The sequence below is a fragment of the Zingiber officinale genome, chromosome 5A (genome assembly GCF_018446385.1).
Source record: "Zingiber officinale cultivar Zhangliang chromosome 5A, Zo_v1.1, whole genome shotgun sequence".
Classification (NCBI taxonomy): Eukaryota; Viridiplantae; Streptophyta; class Magnoliopsida; order Zingiberales; family Zingiberaceae; genus Zingiber; species Zingiber officinale.
Window position 1 is genome coordinate 131,098,430 of NC_055994.1, and position 20,344 is coordinate 131,118,773.

General features: G+C 34.3%; 1 protein-coding gene across 4 annotated transcripts in view; it reads left to right on the plus strand.

Moving 5' to 3' along the window:
* Positions 1–5,111: 5,111 nt before the first annotated feature.
* LOC121981822 (serine/threonine protein phosphatase 2A regulatory subunit B''beta-like) overlaps positions 5,112–20,344 on the plus strand; it is a 33,440-nt gene continuing 18,207 nt past the window's right edge. For all 4 annotated transcript variants that reach the window (XR_006111939.1, XR_006111940.1, XM_042534569.1 and 1 more), the window contains exons 1-7: positions 5,112–5,228; positions 5,306–5,804; positions 7,984–8,232; positions 8,336–8,441; positions 8,530–8,629; positions 11,588–11,693; positions 11,812–11,902. Coding sequence is in view for 2 of the 4 variants with exons in the window: in XM_042534569.1 (XP_042390503.1) it covers positions 5,655–5,804; positions 7,984–8,232; positions 8,336–8,441; positions 8,530–8,629; positions 11,588–11,693; positions 11,812–11,902 (802 nt within the window). In the remaining 2 variants the exon portion in view is untranslated. The remainder of the gene's footprint in view (positions 5,229–5,305; positions 5,805–7,983; positions 8,233–8,335; positions 8,442–8,529; positions 8,630–11,587; positions 11,694–11,811; positions 11,903–20,344) is intronic.

The window sequence follows — 20,344 nt, forward strand, 5'->3', positions numbered from 1 at the left end:
TTACAAGATTCCAATACATAAATACACGCCAACATGCATATTCATATGCTAAAAGTTTAAACATAGAACCTGATCATGCTGCTGAATACTTTAGGAACTTTAGAACTGTCAGTTAATTATATTAGTATGTTTTTGGAAATGAATAATGAACTGCAAGGAATGCTTAACCAAGAATAATTATCAAAGAAACACTTAATCTAGATAATTTGAAATATTGGTATTCGTTGCCTCTTTGTTTGAGGAATATCACTTCTGATACCCATACTTTGAGCTTTATGATTCATCGTATTCTTTTATGCATAGTACCGCTATATATTTCATTTGTTTTAGTATTCTATGTTCTAATATGGAGATATCACATAGATTATTAGCAATGGGGCTGATGAAATACAATAGTGACTGAGAATCCATACAAAAGTATTTTCTACCTTGTAAATTGTAAGCGTCAGGTTAGTCCTATTTGTTGTCTCAATGATATTTACAAAACTGGATTTCAACATAATTAGTGATCGACAACTTGTCCTGCGACATTTTCCTTGAAAAATAGATTTTCATGTTGTCCAAAATGTGTTGGGTTCATTGTTAGTTTTTTCATTTTATGACTTCTAACTTATTTACTTAGATAAAAATGATTGTCTAGTAGGATTGTAACTCATGAGAAAATTTTGATGATAATTGTTTGGAGAAAAATTGATGAATAAATCAGTGTTTGTCGTAGGAATTCATTTAATTGATAGGTCGTCATGATTTCTTTTTCTTTGTTGGTGCCCATAGGTCATTTGATCTGTGTTTTTCTTGTTTTTGCGCACATGTATGGGATGTCACAATTTGTATATTGATATGCTAACTCCTTGATATATGATGGTGATAAGAGGAGAATCAAAATCTTGAAGTAAATGAGTGCAGGATTGCAAGATTTCTTGACTTTATAGTGCCTACTAACTTATCTTTTGCTTTTGTTCTTTTGACAGATCCAATAGAGATTAGATCTAAGTTAATTGTCTTTTTATTTGATGTTGTGGATGCTTGGACTCGTTATTGAGTGTATGATAAAGTTAACCGATGGCTACAGTTTGCTTTATGATAAGTTTGGGAATTATAACAAAATGTGCTTTTGCCATTTTTAAAAAAGTTTTTATTAAGGTTGTTCTTTTGTGGTTGCCTTTTTCTTTTCTCTCTTCTTTTCCCTTGTTGGGAAAGAGGTCGTGCATCTAACACTTATTGCTTCAAATCGCACTTATAACTATCCATTATATTCCATATTTACACTATTTTACAGTCTCCTCACCAGCTAATAGGCTTGGAGGGGGTCTATCCATAACAACCCACCCACATCTCATTCTCTTCATTTCCTTGGTCAATCACTCTTTAACCCTGCTATGTAACTCTCAAGGCCTGGGGATTCTGGCCATCTCCCAGTCTTCTCTCTTTTTGCCAATCTCATGCATCCTATGATTGCATACTATGGGATATGGTTGTCTGCCCTAAGCTTCTAAGCTATCAGTGAGGATGAGCAACTTTATTGCTCCTCCGTCTCATGCTACATCCATACTCCCTCTTGACTTCTCTTGAACACAAGCAAATGACAATCAATTTCCAAATATTTAGTTCAGTGATGGAACAAGATTCTCTGAGGCATAGATATCGACTGCATTATTACAGTGCATGTTCTTCGGTTAAGAAACTTTTAAAAAGTCAAAACTATCAAGAAGAGTGCTTGTTCACATCATCCCTCAAGATGTGAATCTTATGGTTCAAAATTCATCTTCACAACTAGATTCAATGTATATTAATTATTTTTAAATGTTTTGAACTATAATTGCCTGTGCTTGACCTACAAATATCGAAATAATAATTTTGTTTTACACGTACATATTGCTCTAGATTAAATGTTTTGAACTATACATTTACATTGGATGAATTAAATTTTTTATTGATCCTCTATAAATGATCATATTTGTTTACTTCATAGGGCATGTATAAGAGATATGGTTGAAGTTTTCTTACATGGGTGCATGTTCTAGAGGTTGATACGACTGTAACGTCTCTGACTGTGATGTAGAAGAAGGTGGGCCTAAATCCTAATTTGACCAAATGAAGAAATGTTTTCTTTAGAATGCAATAAGAAGTTCAGTGGTATAAATTTATCTATTCTTATGTAGAGCGAATTTGAGTGAATGTAGCTAATTTGACTATGAATCTTTGGTTGTATTTAGATATTTGAGAATATACTTTTGGATAAAGTTAGTCAAATATATTTTTGTAAATACACTTTTAGATTGTATTTGATAGATATTCATGATATATTTATTTAATTTTTGTAGTGAAATACTTTCTTCAATTAAACTTGTGTTGTATTAAAATAGGAACAATTACTTTTATATTGTAAATAAATGGTGGAGTAATATAATAAAAAAAATTTAGATAAATTTAAACAGCGATGTACATAAATAAAATATTTACTCCGCAACAATATAAAATCTATGAAGTTATATAAATAATTACTTCTTCAATCAATGTAACATGCGAAGTTATATATGATCAACTACATCGGTATTGTTACAAAATCGATGAAATAATAAAGCTATTTTTACTTTGAAATCAGTCTAATTTTGAACCAATTTTGAGTCAGTGAAAGATTTCGATACTTTTGTGATGAAATAATAAACTGATCCTTTTACTTTACGTGCGTTTACTTCGATAATTATCTATTTATTACTTCAGATAATATCCGAAGTCTATTGCCCATTTTCGTATAGTGTTAAAAAATTGGTGAAACCATTTTATTCTTTTTAATCTCTTATCTATATACAATAAGTCTATTCATTCTTCATTAAGTATATAAGTAGTGCTAATTTTTATAAATCAGTACCAACTTGATGTTAACACCACTAAATCAGTACTATTCATCTTGATGTTTGTTTGTATAAACCAACACCAAGGTGATGCCGATTTTATTATCCAAGTATTAGTTTCTACAAATCAGTATTAATTAGTGTTGATCTTAAATACCAACACCAACGTTGAAACTACTTTTTACCGGCACCAACAACATTGGTGTCCTGGTCTTTAAAGACCAGCACCAAATCAAATGTTGGCGCTAGTCATTGGAGTTTGTCTTTAAAGATCAGCTCCAACGTGCTGGTCTTTTATCCTCTGTTTACTTAGAAGAGCAGAAAGTAAAACTGAGGAAAAGTTTCCGCAATGAAAAAGTTTTCGTTATTTATTTCATTAAAATTTTAAGAAGGAAGAGAAATACAATCTATCAACGGATTATTTTAGAACCAAAATTGATCACTTCAAAATCGGACTAAAAGTAACGGATGGGAAAAAAATGATGCATGCACACCCTTTTTTATTTATACAATTACACCATATAAAAAAATCATGCATGTACTTTTTTTAACTCACAAACTTATGCAATATACCTAAAAATGATGCATTTATCTTTTTTTAGCTACAAAAATTACATTACATCTATTCATCTTCCTCAATCAAGATAAACAAGTATATAGAGAAAGAGATTTCTTTCCCTTTTTCATTCTCTTCCTATGCTCTTAGGTTTGTTTCATCCATCCATCGTCCACTCCTTTAGGTAAACAGAGCATTAAAGACCAGCACTAGCTCTAATGTTATTGATGATGGTCATTAAAGACCAGCTTAGCGCTAGCACGTTGAAGTTGATTTTTAAAAACCAATTCCAACTTTGAAGCTTATTTTTATAAATCAGTACCAAGATGGTGTTGATTTTTACAAACCAGCACCAAGTTGGATGGTGTTAATTTAGTGGTGTTAGCACCACCTTGGTGTTGGTTTAGTGGTGTCAATAACACCTTGATGTTGGTTTGTAAAAATCAGTACCATGTGCACTTCCCGATTTATCCTAATGGACAGTGGAAAACTTTCATAAGGTCGGACTGGTCACCCCAGTGATAATCAATGAGGCTAATTGGGATCTTTAAAAGAAGAGTGAAGAACCTCCATAAAAAAAAGCGCAAAGAAAGATTCATAGAAAAAAAAGACAGAATAGAGTTATTGCATACAGATGAGAAAGAGATTAAAAAAATATTGATCATATCAGATCATCTATGCCACCCACATAAAAGTATACAACAATCATTCTGATATATATGAGCTAATATGGTTTACGACTCTCGTCCGCGACTCCTATCCATGACTTTTACAAACATTTGGCCGCTCGAATTACTTCCAGACACCTCACACATCGAGTTACGCACGGAGTTAGACACCGTATCAAATTCTTATATATATATATATATATTCATGGAAAAATTATAAAATTTCCAAAAATATTATTAATAAATAATATTCACAAAAATGTTTGAATTATATGTACCAACGGAATTCTTATTAAATTTACAAAATAAACAGAAATCTCTTAAAGTAAAAAACCTTATAATATCAAATCACTAACCAATTGAAAAAAAAATAATTAAAATTCTAAATAATAAAATAAACTTAAATTAAGATATTAATAATATCAAAATAAAGTCAAAATAACCAAATTTAAGTTTATAAAATGAAAAATAAATTAAGTTTTGGATCTTAATTCATTTTAATGTCAATTTGACTTATTTCAATCATGGTATCAAATAAGTTTGAATATTATAAAATTTAACTTTTATTAAAAAAAACTACAACTATTATAGAGAAAATAATTGATTGATAGTGGAAGTATTTTGGTTAATTTATTTATTTTTCATTTTTGTTTATCTTTTTATCAACAAACTCAATTGTCGAATTTATTGATGTGCATTATATTTTGAAGATATAAATTTCAACTGGTACATTGATTTTTTGAATATATATATATATATATATTTTATTCTATTTTTTTTTTTGCCTTTCTCTGTATTTTTTGATCGGAAACATATACGAGAAAAATTATCTTTTATTACTTTATCTTTAGACAAGGAGAAAATAAAAAAAAAAACAAAAATACAACAATTTCTTTCTGTTTCCTTAATTCCTTCTATCCAACGGAAGACAAGGATCGCCTCCTATCACACGATCCACAGATGCATTTCAAATCAGACGGCTGAGATTAGCGACTTGGATCAATCAAACGTAAGTTTATTTCAACCTGTAGTAATCTGCGATACCGATCCAACGCCACTTCCACTTTCTCTTCCTTATTTCTCTCTCTCTGGCGCTCAGCGATTCAAGGTCCAAGGAAGAGCTTCTTCAGGTCTATCTCCCCTTCGTCGGTGAGTTTATCGAGCTCAACGATTAGAATCTCCTTCACACGAATCAGCCTCAGATTCCGATCCGTTTGACCTCCCAGGCGAGTCCGTTGTAGTTCGATTTGCTTGCCTCAAGCCTCCGAGTCGAATAGACAGACGATCTCACGAGTCGAGAGAATCTCTGTCTTATCCAGCTCCGAATCTGGGCTCGTGTTATCAATTCGACCGGTTATTGTTTGGGATTGCAGGTTTGAGCACTCGGATATGGATGAAGAAAGGAAGGGAGCGAGAGGATCGGGTTGGGAGAACTAGGGTTCGTTTTATGTGATTTTATAATAAAAAATCTGTGTTTTTTTATAGATTTTTTAGTGGGAAAACTCGGAGATCTAGGGTTTCCCATATTATTTTCTTTCCGGGTCTTCTCGTTTTATGCGAGAGTGGTTCGTTTGAATGGATATCGATATTGTGAGGGATATGGCGTCGCTTGACCCGGAGCTGCTGCAGCTCCCGGAGGTATCTCAAGTGGTTCTGAAGGAAAAACCTAGGATAGCCGAGGAACTGTTCTCCCAGTGGCTTTCATTGCACGAAACAGGGAAATTGGTACGTTTAATTTTCCATTAGCATTTATGTAACTGTTAATACAAAGAGCTCGTTTTTCTTCCTGAATCAGCAACTTTTAGTAGAAGTCATCAGCTATTTACTGTCAATGTTTTTGTTGGTATATGCATGACTTGGTATGTCAGTAAGCAAATAAGCCTATTTTTCATCTTGGAAAACTAGTTTTGATTCTGAAGCTAATGCTTACAATCCCTTGCAAATTTAGAATACACATTTAATTTTTATCTATTTATAACACAGGCAAATCCTTTTTAAGAGCCCATTGACAAAATTTAAGGTCCACACTGGAATATTGTCAGTTTCTTTAATCTTCCAGATTGAATCAATTGGCTGAATTCATATGATTAGCACAGCATCATGAGGATTTGTCCAACTTGATCATTTGGATGCTAACCATATATTTCCTTGGAAGGGTAATTTTATTTGATGCTTCTATATTCCATTCAACTAGCCAAACAGGAGAATAATAATGCTTCAGAATTATCGTGGGAAAAAAAATAAACAAATGATATTCAATTGAATTATAATGTGTAAGTGGTATATAAAAAAAATATATAGGTGCATATCTAGCACACTGTTCATGTTTCGTTAGAAATACAATTCACTATATTGAAAGCTATGTATATAACATTGTTGAGTTGAAATATATGTAAGTTTATGTTTACTAGAAGTATATCAAGTTAATCAACCTAAGCTATTGATACAAAGAAATTAGATTTTTCACTTAATAATTACTTTAATCATTGAAAGCAATAAATAAAACATTTTCTATATGAATCTAAATTCTAAATAGCATATATGACACAAAACACATTACATATAACAATGCATTCAACTAACATAATCAATAAACAAAATTTACATATCTTAAATACTACATGGCTCATGTGTTTTGCTTGTTTATTTTGCAAAACCTTGGTATAATCTAACCAATATTAACTTGTGAATGACTTGGACTTTAATAGGCTTGGGATTAGTTTAACCTAATATAATTTTTACGTGACATTAGAGGATGCAATGTGGCTCCTCGGCACATAAGCCCTATAATCAGTTTGAATGAGAGATCGAAGCAGTGAGACTACCAGGTGAATGATTCAATTTGTCAAAGTGTTTGAACTAGTTGACCTAGCAAATGATGCTGTAATTCATTTGAATAAATAAATGTAAAAAATTTGAAATTAAAAATTCAATTAAAAATTTGAAATTCTGATTAAGCATTTCTAAATGTAAAAAACTTATATACAATAAGTTTAGAGTTCAGGACTATATTAATTCTATGGTATATGTTGAATAAAATCCCCAGCTTGTGCTAATTTTGAATTATAAATGGCTGTAGAAAATGGTGGAGCCTCAACACCAATGGGCCAGGTATAAGGAATAGAGACTAAGGAACATTGATCCAGCAGCATTGTTGCCTTGTGGAATTCTCCTGCTCTCACATGCACTCTCAGGAACTCTATCTAATCTCTCATGGAAGGTGTTGGCAGGGCTATGACACATGGAATTTGAGCTGGCTTTGTTTCATTGGAAGTTCGTTGACAATCTTAGTAGTGTGTAGGTGTCTAGCAAAACTTGAGCAACCTTATCATAAAAATTAAAAATGAGAGAAGGAGCCCAATTTGCAAGCTGGCCTATTTAGTCACGTGGTGATGCCTCTCAAATCTATGTTCAAATTGGCAATATATTGTCATGTTGAAGTCATCTCCTTTCTTGTGTCATCATTTTCTTCTTCCTTCACGCAACATCATTGATTTGTTTTTTTTTCTTCCTTTCTTCAGTTGCATGTTGCCATCAATATTTCAAATCAATGACAGTTGTTGACAATGGTTTTGTATTACACTGAAAGCAGTCAGCGGTGAAATATCATATAGTCAGTTTAATTTCAATTTCAAATGAACTGAAATATTTTTGTGAAGGAGGCATAAGAACCTACATTTTTTTTTGTTATAGCCATGATCAATGTGCTCGATCAATCATATGCAGTTATTATAAAGAATATTTTACTCTTTTGTATATTATAGGATATAACAACTATTCAAAGTAGGGTAGAATCTTTTTAATTGTTTGTATGATTTGATAGTCATATGACCTTAAGTGTGTAACAATTATGGAAATCTTGTTTCACAGATACTCTCATTTGTGTTTTTTTCTTTGATTTCAGGTGAAGTCATTGATTGAAGATGCAAAAGGGAGTTCACCTCTCAATGTTCCAGGCAGTTCATGTAATACAAATTCTGTTGGGAATAATTCCCCGCCTTCCATGTTTCCTGCTGGCAGTGTGCCTCCTCTCTCACCTAGGAGCACATGTGGATCTCCCCGTTTTTTGAAGCGTAACTCAAATGTTGGACTTTCACCTTTTGGTTCTCCACTAAAATTAATTAGTGAACCCATCAAAGAAGTTATACCTCAGGTACTCTCTGTTGATCTGTTTTTCTTAGTTTGCATATGCCAACTAAAAAGGTTTTGTCTAGATGGTCAGTGATTTTCTATGTAACTGATTAATACCATGACAGTTTTACTTCCATAATGGCCGTCCGCCTCCAAAAGCATTGAAAGAACAATGCTTATCTAGAATTGATCATCTTTTCTTTGGTAACATGGATGGGCTACAATTACAAGGTATATGTATTCCCAATATTTGCTCAGGTTTAGAGTGCATTGTAATTTTTCTAAGCAATCATTGAGACGGTGTTCTTTTCCTTTACAGAATTCAAAACTGTGACGAAGGAAATCTGTAAGCTACCATCATTCCTCTCCACTTCTTTCTTTAGAAAGTGCGATGCTGAATGTACCGGAATGGTGTCAAGGTATGTAAAATGAAGACTACAAACTATTCTGCATTTTGTGAGCTTCTACTATTTAATTGTAAAATTATTGTATTTGTTTAGTTGCATGTCTGTATCGTGCTCTTTTACTCGTTTGCACAAAGTTGTGGAGGTTTGTTGGCTTGTATGCTGAGCCTTTTTTTCTTCTCCAACTCTCATTATTTGTTTTAGGAACTTTAGTACTGATGGCTGACAGTCAACTTGCTAGGGCAAATGCATCTGAAATACAGTGTCAGTGTCAGTGTCAGTGTCTACCTTCTAAGTGGTGATCCTTCTACTTTGGTTTCTTCACATCCGACAATAGTCATATTGGCGTATATGTTCGGAACAATATCTCCCATAAAATAGTGAATTGGTAATATTTACTATCAAATTTTACTTGATGGACTGGCTTGGGTGGTGAATCATAATAACATTACAAATGCCTAACACTTGGTTTTTCTTGTGCCAGATTTGCTTTAAACAGCTGCATTAGAAATTTTCTTGGACTAAGTTTCAACATTATAGTTCAAAATTTGTGTTTTTCTAAGTTATACGTTAGATTTTAATTGCAAATTGTATTCAATATATTAAACTCTTAGTCAACAGATGCTGACTCCAATTTCCTAAGCTTGGCATGTGACACCTGCACATGCATCTATGGGCACGTGTGGGCTTCATTTGTCAGACCTGCACTTAGACTCGACCATGGTTTGAACTGCTGTTCAACGATTCCAGAAGGTCGACCCTTAATCTTAACCGTCCAAGACGGTTACGGTCACATTTCATGACGGTTCAATATTATTATTATTTTATTTTATTTTATTAAAAAATATTTAAAAAAAAAAAATTGGTTAGTTAGGCTGGTAATTAAAATGTCGAGCACAAGCCCAAGACTGTGCGTTTGCTGGTGTTGGTCCTTGCTTTGTCGGAGTTGATCCCAACCTCACTTGGCAACAGAGAAGTACTTGGAAACAAGATGATGAGAGCGGTGACGTCAACGACCCAGGCCTGGACCTAATATGCATGCTTTCCCTCACACTCATCTGCTACCACCCAGCGGCCGACTTTCGTCACTCGCCGCAATCGGAATTAGTCTAGAAAGGTGACGCCGTTTTATCTTTGTCTCCCATGGCGGCTCTTGCTTTTCCCACTGATCCAGACCGCTAAACCCTCGCTCTTTCAGCCCCTTCGTTGGTGATCCATGGTTGTCGCTCGTATGCTGCTGCATCTAGTGATCAGGAAGGCAACAGCTACACCATCTTCATCACTCCCTCATTGACCACACCTAAGATTCAACTAGTCAACCTAATAGTTAAAAAAAAACACAGTTGAATTGCCGGTTCACACCGCTGGTTCACAGTTATTTTTGAAGTTGAACCGGCCCGGCCTACCCTAGGCAGGCCAGTTCCAGTTTCTGTCCGTTTAACTGGGTCAATGGGTAACCAACTAGTTGACTTTGTTGCGGGTCCAGGCTGGGTCTGGTTTGGACCCGGTCCGGGGTTGGGTCTACCTTCACTCATCAGAAAAAAAATTTGGATTAAACTTTCAATCTTGTAGTTCAACATTTGTGTCATTCTAAGCTGCACATTGGGTTTTAACTACAAATTATAACAATATGTTAAACTCTGAGTCAACGGGTGTTGACTCCAGTTTTGTAAGCATGACATGTGGCAGCTGTTCATGCATCTATGATCGTGTGTGGGCTGAGCTCATCTGTGAGGCCTTCACTCATCAAAAAACAGAAAAAACAAACAAAAAGAGCGACACAAGATATTAGTGAATGTTTTTTTTTTGTTTTTTCAAAAAACGAGATTTATTTTACTTTAAATAATAAAAAAGGGCAGCTCAGTGCACGAAGCTCCCGCCATGCGGGGTTATGGGGAATGATCTATTGTACGCAGCCTTACCCTCCTTTTTTGCAAGAGGCTGTTTTCAGGATTCGAACTCGTGACCTTTTGGTCACAAAGCAACTACTTTACCGTTGTCAAGACTCCCTTTATTTATTTTACTTTAAATAAAGTTTATTTTTAATTTTTTATCATCAATAAAAAATAAATGAAATATGATTTTTACTTCTAATAAAAAAATCAAACTGAATAAAAAAAATCAATTTGAATTGCATTTTTTATCATATAAATTTGATTTAATTAGGATTTGTCAGCTCATAATAAAATTTCAATTCACTTTTATTGACTATGTAATAAATGAAGTAACACAATAATATTTGATTTCCTTTTTAATTATATAATAATATTTTGAATATTGTTTTATTATAAAACCAAAAATAAAATAGTATTTTTACTTCAAATTGAAAAATCAAGTTGAACAGAATAAAAATGGAATAGATTTATTTTTTTTTATCATATTGGATCTAGTCGATTAGAATTGATCAAGATTATAAACTAAATCGTTATGATCGGTACTTTCAAGAATTTTTTAATAATAAAATTTATATATAATTTATTTTTTCAATATAAAATTTGACATATAAAATGTTATTTTAGAAACAAATTATTCAGATATAATTTTGATTAAGATCAACCTAAATTAAGTTAAATTTTGTTTTATAAATTTATTTATTTTTTGTAATTAAATATGTGTATATTCTGATTTTATTATTAAATTAAAAAAATTTACATGGGTGCAAGATGTTATGTGTCAATATTCCTAGTCCACTAATATGCTGTCATTGGCACAGTAAGAAAAAGAAAATAAATTGATATACTATTTACTAAAAAATTTTGCATGAATATCGTGTGGGTTATCCACTAGTGTAGGATTATAATCCATATCTGGCAGGAAGCAAACAAGACTTGACAAAACAAGAGATAGGATGTGCTTGTTTTACTTTTTTCTATCGGGTGTAGAATTAACTGGATTTTTCTCTATAATATGTAAGGGGATACTATATATATATATATATATAGCTTCACGCTGGCCTGGTTTTTAACTTTCCAGGGATGCATTTATTGAATACTGGATCAGTAGCAACTTGATGACAAAAGATGTAGCTACTCAGATCTTCACCATTCTGAAGCAAGCAGACCGCAGTTACCTTATTCAGGTGCTTATCCTGTCTTTATTCTGTAAAATATGTAAACTATGTTTATGGAATGATTTACTAAATTATTAAATGATTGGTTTATCAAAATATTGATTTTAAAATAGTGATTGAGTTTCAGGATGATTTCAAACCTGTGTTGAGAGAACTTTTGGCAACCCATCCAGGTTTGGAATTCCTACAGGGGACTCCTGAGTTTCAGGATAGATATGGTATGTCCTTGTAATAATCAGATCTGAACTATATTCTCGATATTTTGTTTTTAGGATGTGTTAGTTGACTAATGATCCCAGTGCTTATGTTCACAAACTATATGCTTCATGCACAAATCCTTTTCTGGTAGAAGTTCACATATCAAGCTTGGCCATATTGTTTAATAGTTCCAATGGTTGATTGAACATTTGTATCTGTTTATCTTTTCTTGTTGATATTCTAACTTCTGATCATGAGATAGAAAGCTAAAGCAGTTGTCTTTCCAAGTGTCAGATGCATAGAGTTACCACCTTGTCTCAAGATAAGCTTAGTCATAGATTGCGGTGATAATACTATGATTGAATTTGTGTCCATCATCTGATCATAAATATTTCCGAGTGAAATCATATTCACAAGATATTCTCACTTCACACTAGAAGTTTCTAAGATTTTTAATGCAATACCAAGAACAACTCGATTTACTGAAAAAAAAATAATATTGATTGGAAGATGATTCGATGCAAGAAATTCTAACTCCTTTATAAAATTCTAATCAAACGACATTGCCTGGTTATAAGTGCAACTTGGTTGTAAAGAAAGCTTCAACAATATCTTCAAATAAATTTAGACATTTTTTTTTTAAAAATTAAAATAATAAAAATTTCTAAGCTAAACCCTAATTGCATCATTCTCCCTCGCCAAGAGTCGATTACGGGTGTAGAATGATTTGTCAAGACTTGTGATGCCTTGTAAAGTTACAGAGCGGGCGATCAAGGGGTTCTTCTATAGGATCTGGTTTTGGTGCTTCTTGTTAGATATCAACGATTAAGTTAAGCATTATGTGTTGTTCTTCCTCTTTTGTGATATGCACTTCTGTCTAGGAGTTCTTTTCAATTGATTAGTTATCTTTTAGTTCTTTTATGAGAAACTAACACTGATTGCATAACAAAGATCCTCTCAATCATAATGTCAATTATGATGAGGGAGAAAGAGTTAGCATCAAATTGGAAGGAGTACGGCTTGGGGACAAATCAATAGACAAAGAAAGAGACTTAAATGCCCCTCAATATAATATTAAATTCACTATATTGAAAATTAGATTATATTAGCATCAGGTCCTTTTTTTCTCACAATGCAAAAATGATCATTGGAGTGGAGTGAACATTGAAATTTTTTATAGGAGGTTTTAGGAAAACATCCTAAGGCAGATGCAACATGTACGAATCTACTACACTATATTCTTTTTATGGGAGGTTTATGATATGCATCTGCATGAGTAATATAATGTTTTCATTACTTAGTGCACATTTTCTCTTAACATCAAATTGGTATTTCTTAAATATGGATCATAAAGGCTTTCGCTTGACTTGGAGGGTGGAAGGTGGGAGACAAGGAAATGTCTAGTAACAAAATTTGATTGATTAGATGACGAGCTTTAGATTTATAGACAACCTCAAATGGACTTCTATCCATAGTGTGATTTGTAGAATTGTTATAAGCAAACTTAGCAACGGGAAAGATACACCAATGGATAAGATAGAATCCTAAACTACTAGCAAATTCAATATCGGTTTATTGATGAAATATAAATGAAAATTTAAGCTGGGTCCTAAACAATTTCCATAGGGTATTTTGAAATGATATGATACTATCAATGTGTGTAACCTATGCAATCTAAGAACCTCATTAAGGAATAACTTAGCTTACATGAGATGCTTCATTTGTCTTATCGCAGGAAATAAAGAGAAAACCTATTTATACAATTATGATATAAATTGTGTTTTTTATTCACCTAAGAGACCTCAAAAACAAAATCATGTTAATTGTATGATTTTAATTGTTATAAATAGGTGGGCGTCATACTCTTTGTTGTGGATCAAGATGTCATCAAAAGACTGTCAGCAAATTTTCTCAATAGGGTCGAGTTGATTCATTAGTGTCAGGATTGTACTTGTTTTGCTCTTTAGGGTTTTAGGAGTTGATTCATTAGTTTCATGAATGTGCTTGGGGTGTTTGAAAGTCTAAGGGGCTTAACTAACTATTGATATTCTAAAGATAGTTCTCCACTAATCACCTACCCTAATCTTAATATATCCACTGTGCAAGCTAATCTTGGAGAACTACTTGACTCTGACCATCAAGTTGTGCTTGTCGTGAAGTCTAGATATGGGAAACTTATGCTTGGACATTTTGTTGATGACGAGACTGCCAATACATATTTTCCAAGAGCTATCCTTTTTACTGTTGGTAATTCAGGGACAACATAAGGATTCTTGCTTTCTCTAATAAAGTGTGGCCATCAATTTACCTATTTAGTTCATCATGTTTCAAGTGACATGATAGTGTGGAATAACAATGTTACATAGTTTTATTTCCACACTTTGTACAAGTATACAAAATACTAATGCCTTTTCATGTGTCATCAGTTGCATGTGTGGACAGGGTGAGGCACACTACTTGAACGTCCTACAAATTCTTCATCACCATCCTTCAGTTTCTAAAATTTCATTGTTTAACTTCTTCATCACTTTTCTGAGTTGGGAAGGATCTAGTGGGCATTTTTATGACGAGATCCTACTATGACACTATGGCATATAAATATTGTACACTTTGGTTTGTGTAAGGATTAAGGTTAGGTCTCTTTATGCTTCTCTAGCTTCGTGGGTTGTCTTCTACATGTTGGATGAAGTTCCATGACGAGTTAACGAGTTTTTTATAATTGAGATGTGCTTAGGACTATGATTTTGGTCTCGTTTGGAATGTAGAGACTTTGATGGTTTGCTCGAGTTCATTGGCCTTGTGGTTGGCTTCTAATTAGTTAGGGGAAAATAGCTCAATTTTTTTTTTTTTTGACTTTTGGCCTAAGTTCACTGATAAAGTAAATAAGGACATTTCTAGGGTTTTGTCTAGCTTTATTGTGCATGCCGGTCCCTTAAACTTAGGTATTCTATTAATACTTAGGAATGACTATTTTAAATTTACCCATGTTTGAGCTTCATTTTGGCAAATTGGATTGGTTCCATAGGGCTCTTGTTATTACCAATCAAAATAATTCTCAACCTCGACCAAAAGCTTTATTTGTTTGGTTCAATTCATATCCATTCAAGTGAATGACAATTTCAATTTGTTGGATGTCTGCATGTACGGTCCCTTGTCCTGCATTTTGAAGCTAACCACATATTCAGTATCAGATTTGCTGTATGCTTACAGTCCCCTATTGGAAACTCTCAGGCAACCAGTTTTTGAAACCATGGTTACTTGGTAAACATATAAATTTTATCCTCAGATGTCAATTTAACAATTATACAGGATCTTCAACAAGTATTATGATTTTATCCTTAAATTTAGTATTTGTGAAGTATTGGTTAATTGCTGAGGTAGTAGTTTTATATGATATTATCCTTCAAGCCTGTATCGCTTTTTAATTGTTAACGGTAGTGAAGTACCAAGGTCATATTATATGTAAGATTGAATGTAGGAGAGGCTAGTATGACTTATTTCTCTTGAGTTTTTAAATATAACTTGGCATCATATTCTGCCAACGAGCATGTAGACAGGTAGACTGTTGGGATATGCCTGATGCGGTGTGTGCTTAACACGTTTCGCAAAACATGCAGCGGAAGAAAAATATGACAATAAATCTATTTTATCACAACACACACTACACGCATGCAGGATACAATCATGCATACATAATCGTAAAATAAAAATTTAAGAATAATAATTATTTTAGGCATACCTTACGAATGATGTGTAGGGAAAAGGACATCAATTTTAGCGACGTCCACAAACTTCGCCTCTATTCGTACCTATGCCGAGTTCTTCAAGACAACTTCGGTGAGCAACAAGGTTCGCCTCTGATTGGTACTAGCCAAGCGTGGAGGCAGTGCGATCCGAGAGAAAAGCAAAAGCTTAAGGAAGAAAATTTTTTCCTCTTGGCTTGAGGTGGGCGGCGGAAGAGAGAGGAGAGGAGAGAGAGAGGGATACTAGGTTTTCTAAAAATCTAAACCAATGAATAATGAACTTCTCTTACAAATTTCTCCCTACTATATCGTTATATAGTTTTTCTTGATGAGTTGGATTAAAAAGTCCAAATCCGACCCAACTTTTTTATCAAAATTTGACCCATTAACCTTTTGGTTTGGTTCACAAACAAACCAACTTGGCTTAAACCAAGCCAATTTAGTTAATTACTAAACCAAATAGGGTCTAACTCTTCCATAAGAGATGTGGTTCATCCGCGTTTCCATTTCGACAAAATATCTTCCATATTTGCCCTTTGTCTGGTCTAACCAAATATCTTATCTCTTGATCTGAAAATCAAATTCTCAAACTTATTTTATATCTTTTAGATAGTCATAGTGCTTGCGACCCAATAGATTCTCGGTTTATCTTAGTCGTCCATAATTAACTATTTAATTACGGATTAATCATGAGTGACACCTAGTAGTATATCATAATCCCAATTAATCGAAAAATTACAGTTGATTCTAGGACTAGTTTTGAACCCTTAGACAGCTAGTGAGTTGTTCTTTGTTCCCTTCATTCGTTTTTTACCCACTTGGTTCAAGATATGATCTATGTATCTATCCCCACTAGACTGACTATGTCACACTTAGTTCAAGTAATACTTCCTTGTCCTGTGGATTCAAATTACTCCTATATGTGTCTAAAAGTCTCATTCTCTTAACATGTGATGCTTTGCAAAGTCTTTGAGTAATAATCCCGACAAGTGGTCATAGGCTATACGTCTTCTCGCAAGGAGCAGTTAATCCTTTGTGGGCAATCCAAACACCTTCGGTTATTTCGACTTATACCCAATCATCTCATGCTTACATCTCTAAGGAGATGTTTTGCTTAAAATGTCAAAGTATAAGTCTCCATGACGAAGGTGACTTGAATTCCTCAAGTCGAAGGAAACTTGCACTCGAGCTACAGTAAGTACTTCACAGACATATCTTTATATGTAGAGAACCATATAAAGGCTTACAGCTGGTCACTTCAATCAACTAGTTATCATAACTAGCATCCACGTTTAACTCTGGACATCCCAATGTCTCCAGCTAGTGGGTAACAATTGCTTGATTAGATTGAGTATAACCCATGCTAGTCTCACAGAATTGATGATGTCCGAATATATCAATTTATTAACTAGGGAATGTTTCAATACTTTCATAATTACACATATAGAGACTCACTAGTTGTGAACTATGAATCGTATTGCAGACATTTAGTAAATGAGTTTTAAGATCATTTAAATACATAAAGTGTGTAGGATCGAAAAGAATTTAGATATCTCCACAATTGCATGATATTGTCCACTTTGAGCCTAAGCCCTCATGGTTTTGCTCTTGGGCTCTTCCCAAAAGGCCTCATGCCAATGAAGATATCTTTTCTCTTATAAACCCATGATCTTTCCCATGTGTTTCCAATATGGGACTATGTTTGCAACCTTGCAACCCCAACAATCCCCCCCCTCAAACAAAGGACTATAGGCTTCCCACGTCCAATCCTCGACCCACCATGTCTTCCTGCCCCTCGGACCACCCGACCTACTAGGACTTCCTTGCCTAGTCGCAACTAGGACTTCCTGCCTGGTGTTTGGTCCTCTTGATCCGAACATAGGAGCCCCACTTTCTTTGTTCGAGGTCAATATTGTATCCACATGGCTCAATTAGACCATAGCTCTTGTGCACAGTCGGCGGTTAAACCTTCTGGCAGTCCGGGCTTTGATACCAATTGTTGGATCGAGAAGCGCTAGAGGGGGGGGGGTTGAATAACGCTCGCGGCTATTTTGTTTCGATTATCGGAATCGTAAAGGCGTAAGAGTTAAAGCAGCGGAATAAACAGAGAACAATCACACAGAAAGACGCAGGGGATTTTACTTCGTTCGGAAGCCTAGATCGATTCCTACTCGAAGGCCTGCGATCCTTGATCGCTTTGCGTGGGCAACAACTATAAGCTCGATAAAAATGATTACAGGATGAAGTACAATAGCTAACAATAAACAATTGAATTATACCAACGACAGTGAGAAAAACTGAAGTTTCGGAGCTCCGGGTTGTCGGGTGGTTGTCACAGCAGTTCGGGATCGTGTCGTTAGCTGCTGGTCGCAGAGAGATTACTTGGAATTGCTTGTCATGAGCTGCTGGTCGAGATCCCTTATAAAGGGTGTTCAAGGCGCCTTCTACTGTTCACCAAGGCGCCTTGAATGAGCCGAGTCAGCCGCGGAGATAAGGGCTGAACTGGTCGAACCTTATCAGGTTCAAGGCGCCTTCATCAAGCTGTCCAAAGCGCCTTGGCTTCCTTCAAGGCGCCTCCAAGCTTGCTTCGCAGCCAGCTCAGGTTTTGCACCCGAGGTGCCTCCAAGCTCCATGGAGGCGCTTCGGTACTGTTCATCCGAGGCCAATTTTGCACTTTGGTCCCTGCAAGATATGTTAAACACAAAAATATCCTGCAACACAAAGTTAGCTTATAACACATAAGTGATAGTATAAAAGTGAGTTAGCTCATAACACATAAGTGATAGTATAGAAGTGAAAGTTTGATAGTCTCCGGACTGTCCGAGTCTGGTTTCGGGTTTCCTACCGGAAACCCTAGGTCGACCCGACGCCTACTGTTCCCTCTGCGGGGAACGATTCCTCACCTACTCCACTCAGGAGATTTACCTGATGTCAGTCCGATCCTCCAGACCGACTGGACTTTCCGCCTAGGGTTACCACCCCCTAGGACCTAGGGTTACCATCCCCTAGGGTTTTTCTCCACCTAGGGTTACCACCCCCTAGGACCTAAGGTTACCACCCCCTAGGACCTAAGGTTACCCCCCTTAGGATTTTCCTCCACCTAGGGTTACCTCCCCCTAGGACCTAAGGTTGCCGCCCCTTAGGGTTTTCCTCCACCTAGGGTTATCACCCCCTAGGACCTAGGGTTACCACCCCCTAGGGTTTTCCTTCACCTAGGGTTACCGCCCCCTAGGACCTAAGGTTACCCCCCCTTAGGATTTTCTCCTGCCTAACCACAGTTAGGACTTTCCTGAAACCTTATTTAAGCACGTTAGATAACAAGGAATCTTAACTTTGAATCCCTTTGCCATTATTAAAACTAAGGTTCGATCGTCGGATGCTTCTCGCACCAACAATCTCCCCCTTTCTAATTATGGCAACCGAAATTCAAAGTTAAATAAAAAATGCAATAAGCACAGACATAAATAAAGCATAGGCACATTCAAAACAAAAATTTCTTTTTAATTTCCTTTGAGTTTTAATTTTCTTTGAATTTCTTCCTACTCTCCCCCTTTGCCATATATCAAAATACCCAAGTGAGTGAAGAAAATCTAGGCCTTAGCTTAATATTCAAAGAGAATTTTTTATCTTATCTTTCAAAGAGAAAGATAGAGGGTTAAATATACTTTTGATAAACACTTAGTTTTTCTTGTAAGTCTTTTAGCTACGTGAAATCAAAAATGTTATCATAAATTTTGAAAGCAAAATTCTTCCTTTAGTTTGAGAGATATTTTTAGTTGAGATAGAGTTATTTTGTCTTAGCAAATTTTTGTGATATCTAAACACTTTAAATTCTTAGTTTAGCTAAGATTTTTACTTTTAAAATACTTTTATCAAAGACTTAGCTAAACTTATGAAGATAATAGTTTTGTTAAGTATTTAACCTTAAAAAGACTTGATTTTTTTAAAAAGAATTGTTTTGATGAAATTTCGAGAATGCTTTGGAAAATACTTAGCATTTTCAGCCAAACTTAGCATTTGAAAACAATTGCTTTAAAAAGTACTTAGCTAAATGTTTTTGAAAAAATAAAAAAATATTTAGCTAAATTTGAAAATACTTAGCTATATATTCAGCTTAACAATGATTGTCTTGAGAAAACATCTTGCCAAATAGCTAAGTTTAGAGTATAATCTAACTAAGTTAAAGAAGACTTGATTAAGTACTTAGCTTAATGAGGTTTTACATAAAGGCTTAGCTTTGAAACCATTTTAGAAGAGTTGTAATTTAAAAGCCAGGTCATAAATAATTTAAATTTTAAAGCTGAGTTAAAAATAACTTGAATTTTCAAAGACATGCCAAAAATAGTTTTTAATTTTGAGGTCATGTCAAAATTTTATTTTAAAGAAAAACTAATTTTAAAACCAACTCAAAATTACTCCCCCTTAATTAATGCCCTAATAAATTCTTTGAGTTCAGGAGTTCAAGCATGAGAGGTTAAAAAAAAATTATTTTCCTAACTTTCCATCTCACTCATTCTAGATTATCAAGCATGTTTAGCATATGAGTGAACGTGAGATGGAGTTGTCTTTGCAGTTGATATAAAACATAAGTTTTGAATTTCAAATAATTTTTTTTAAATGATTTTCAAATATTTTTTAAAATGATTTTTCAAATATTAAAAATGATTTTTCAAATAATTATTAAAATGATTTTTAAAAGAATTTTCAAATAATTTTAAA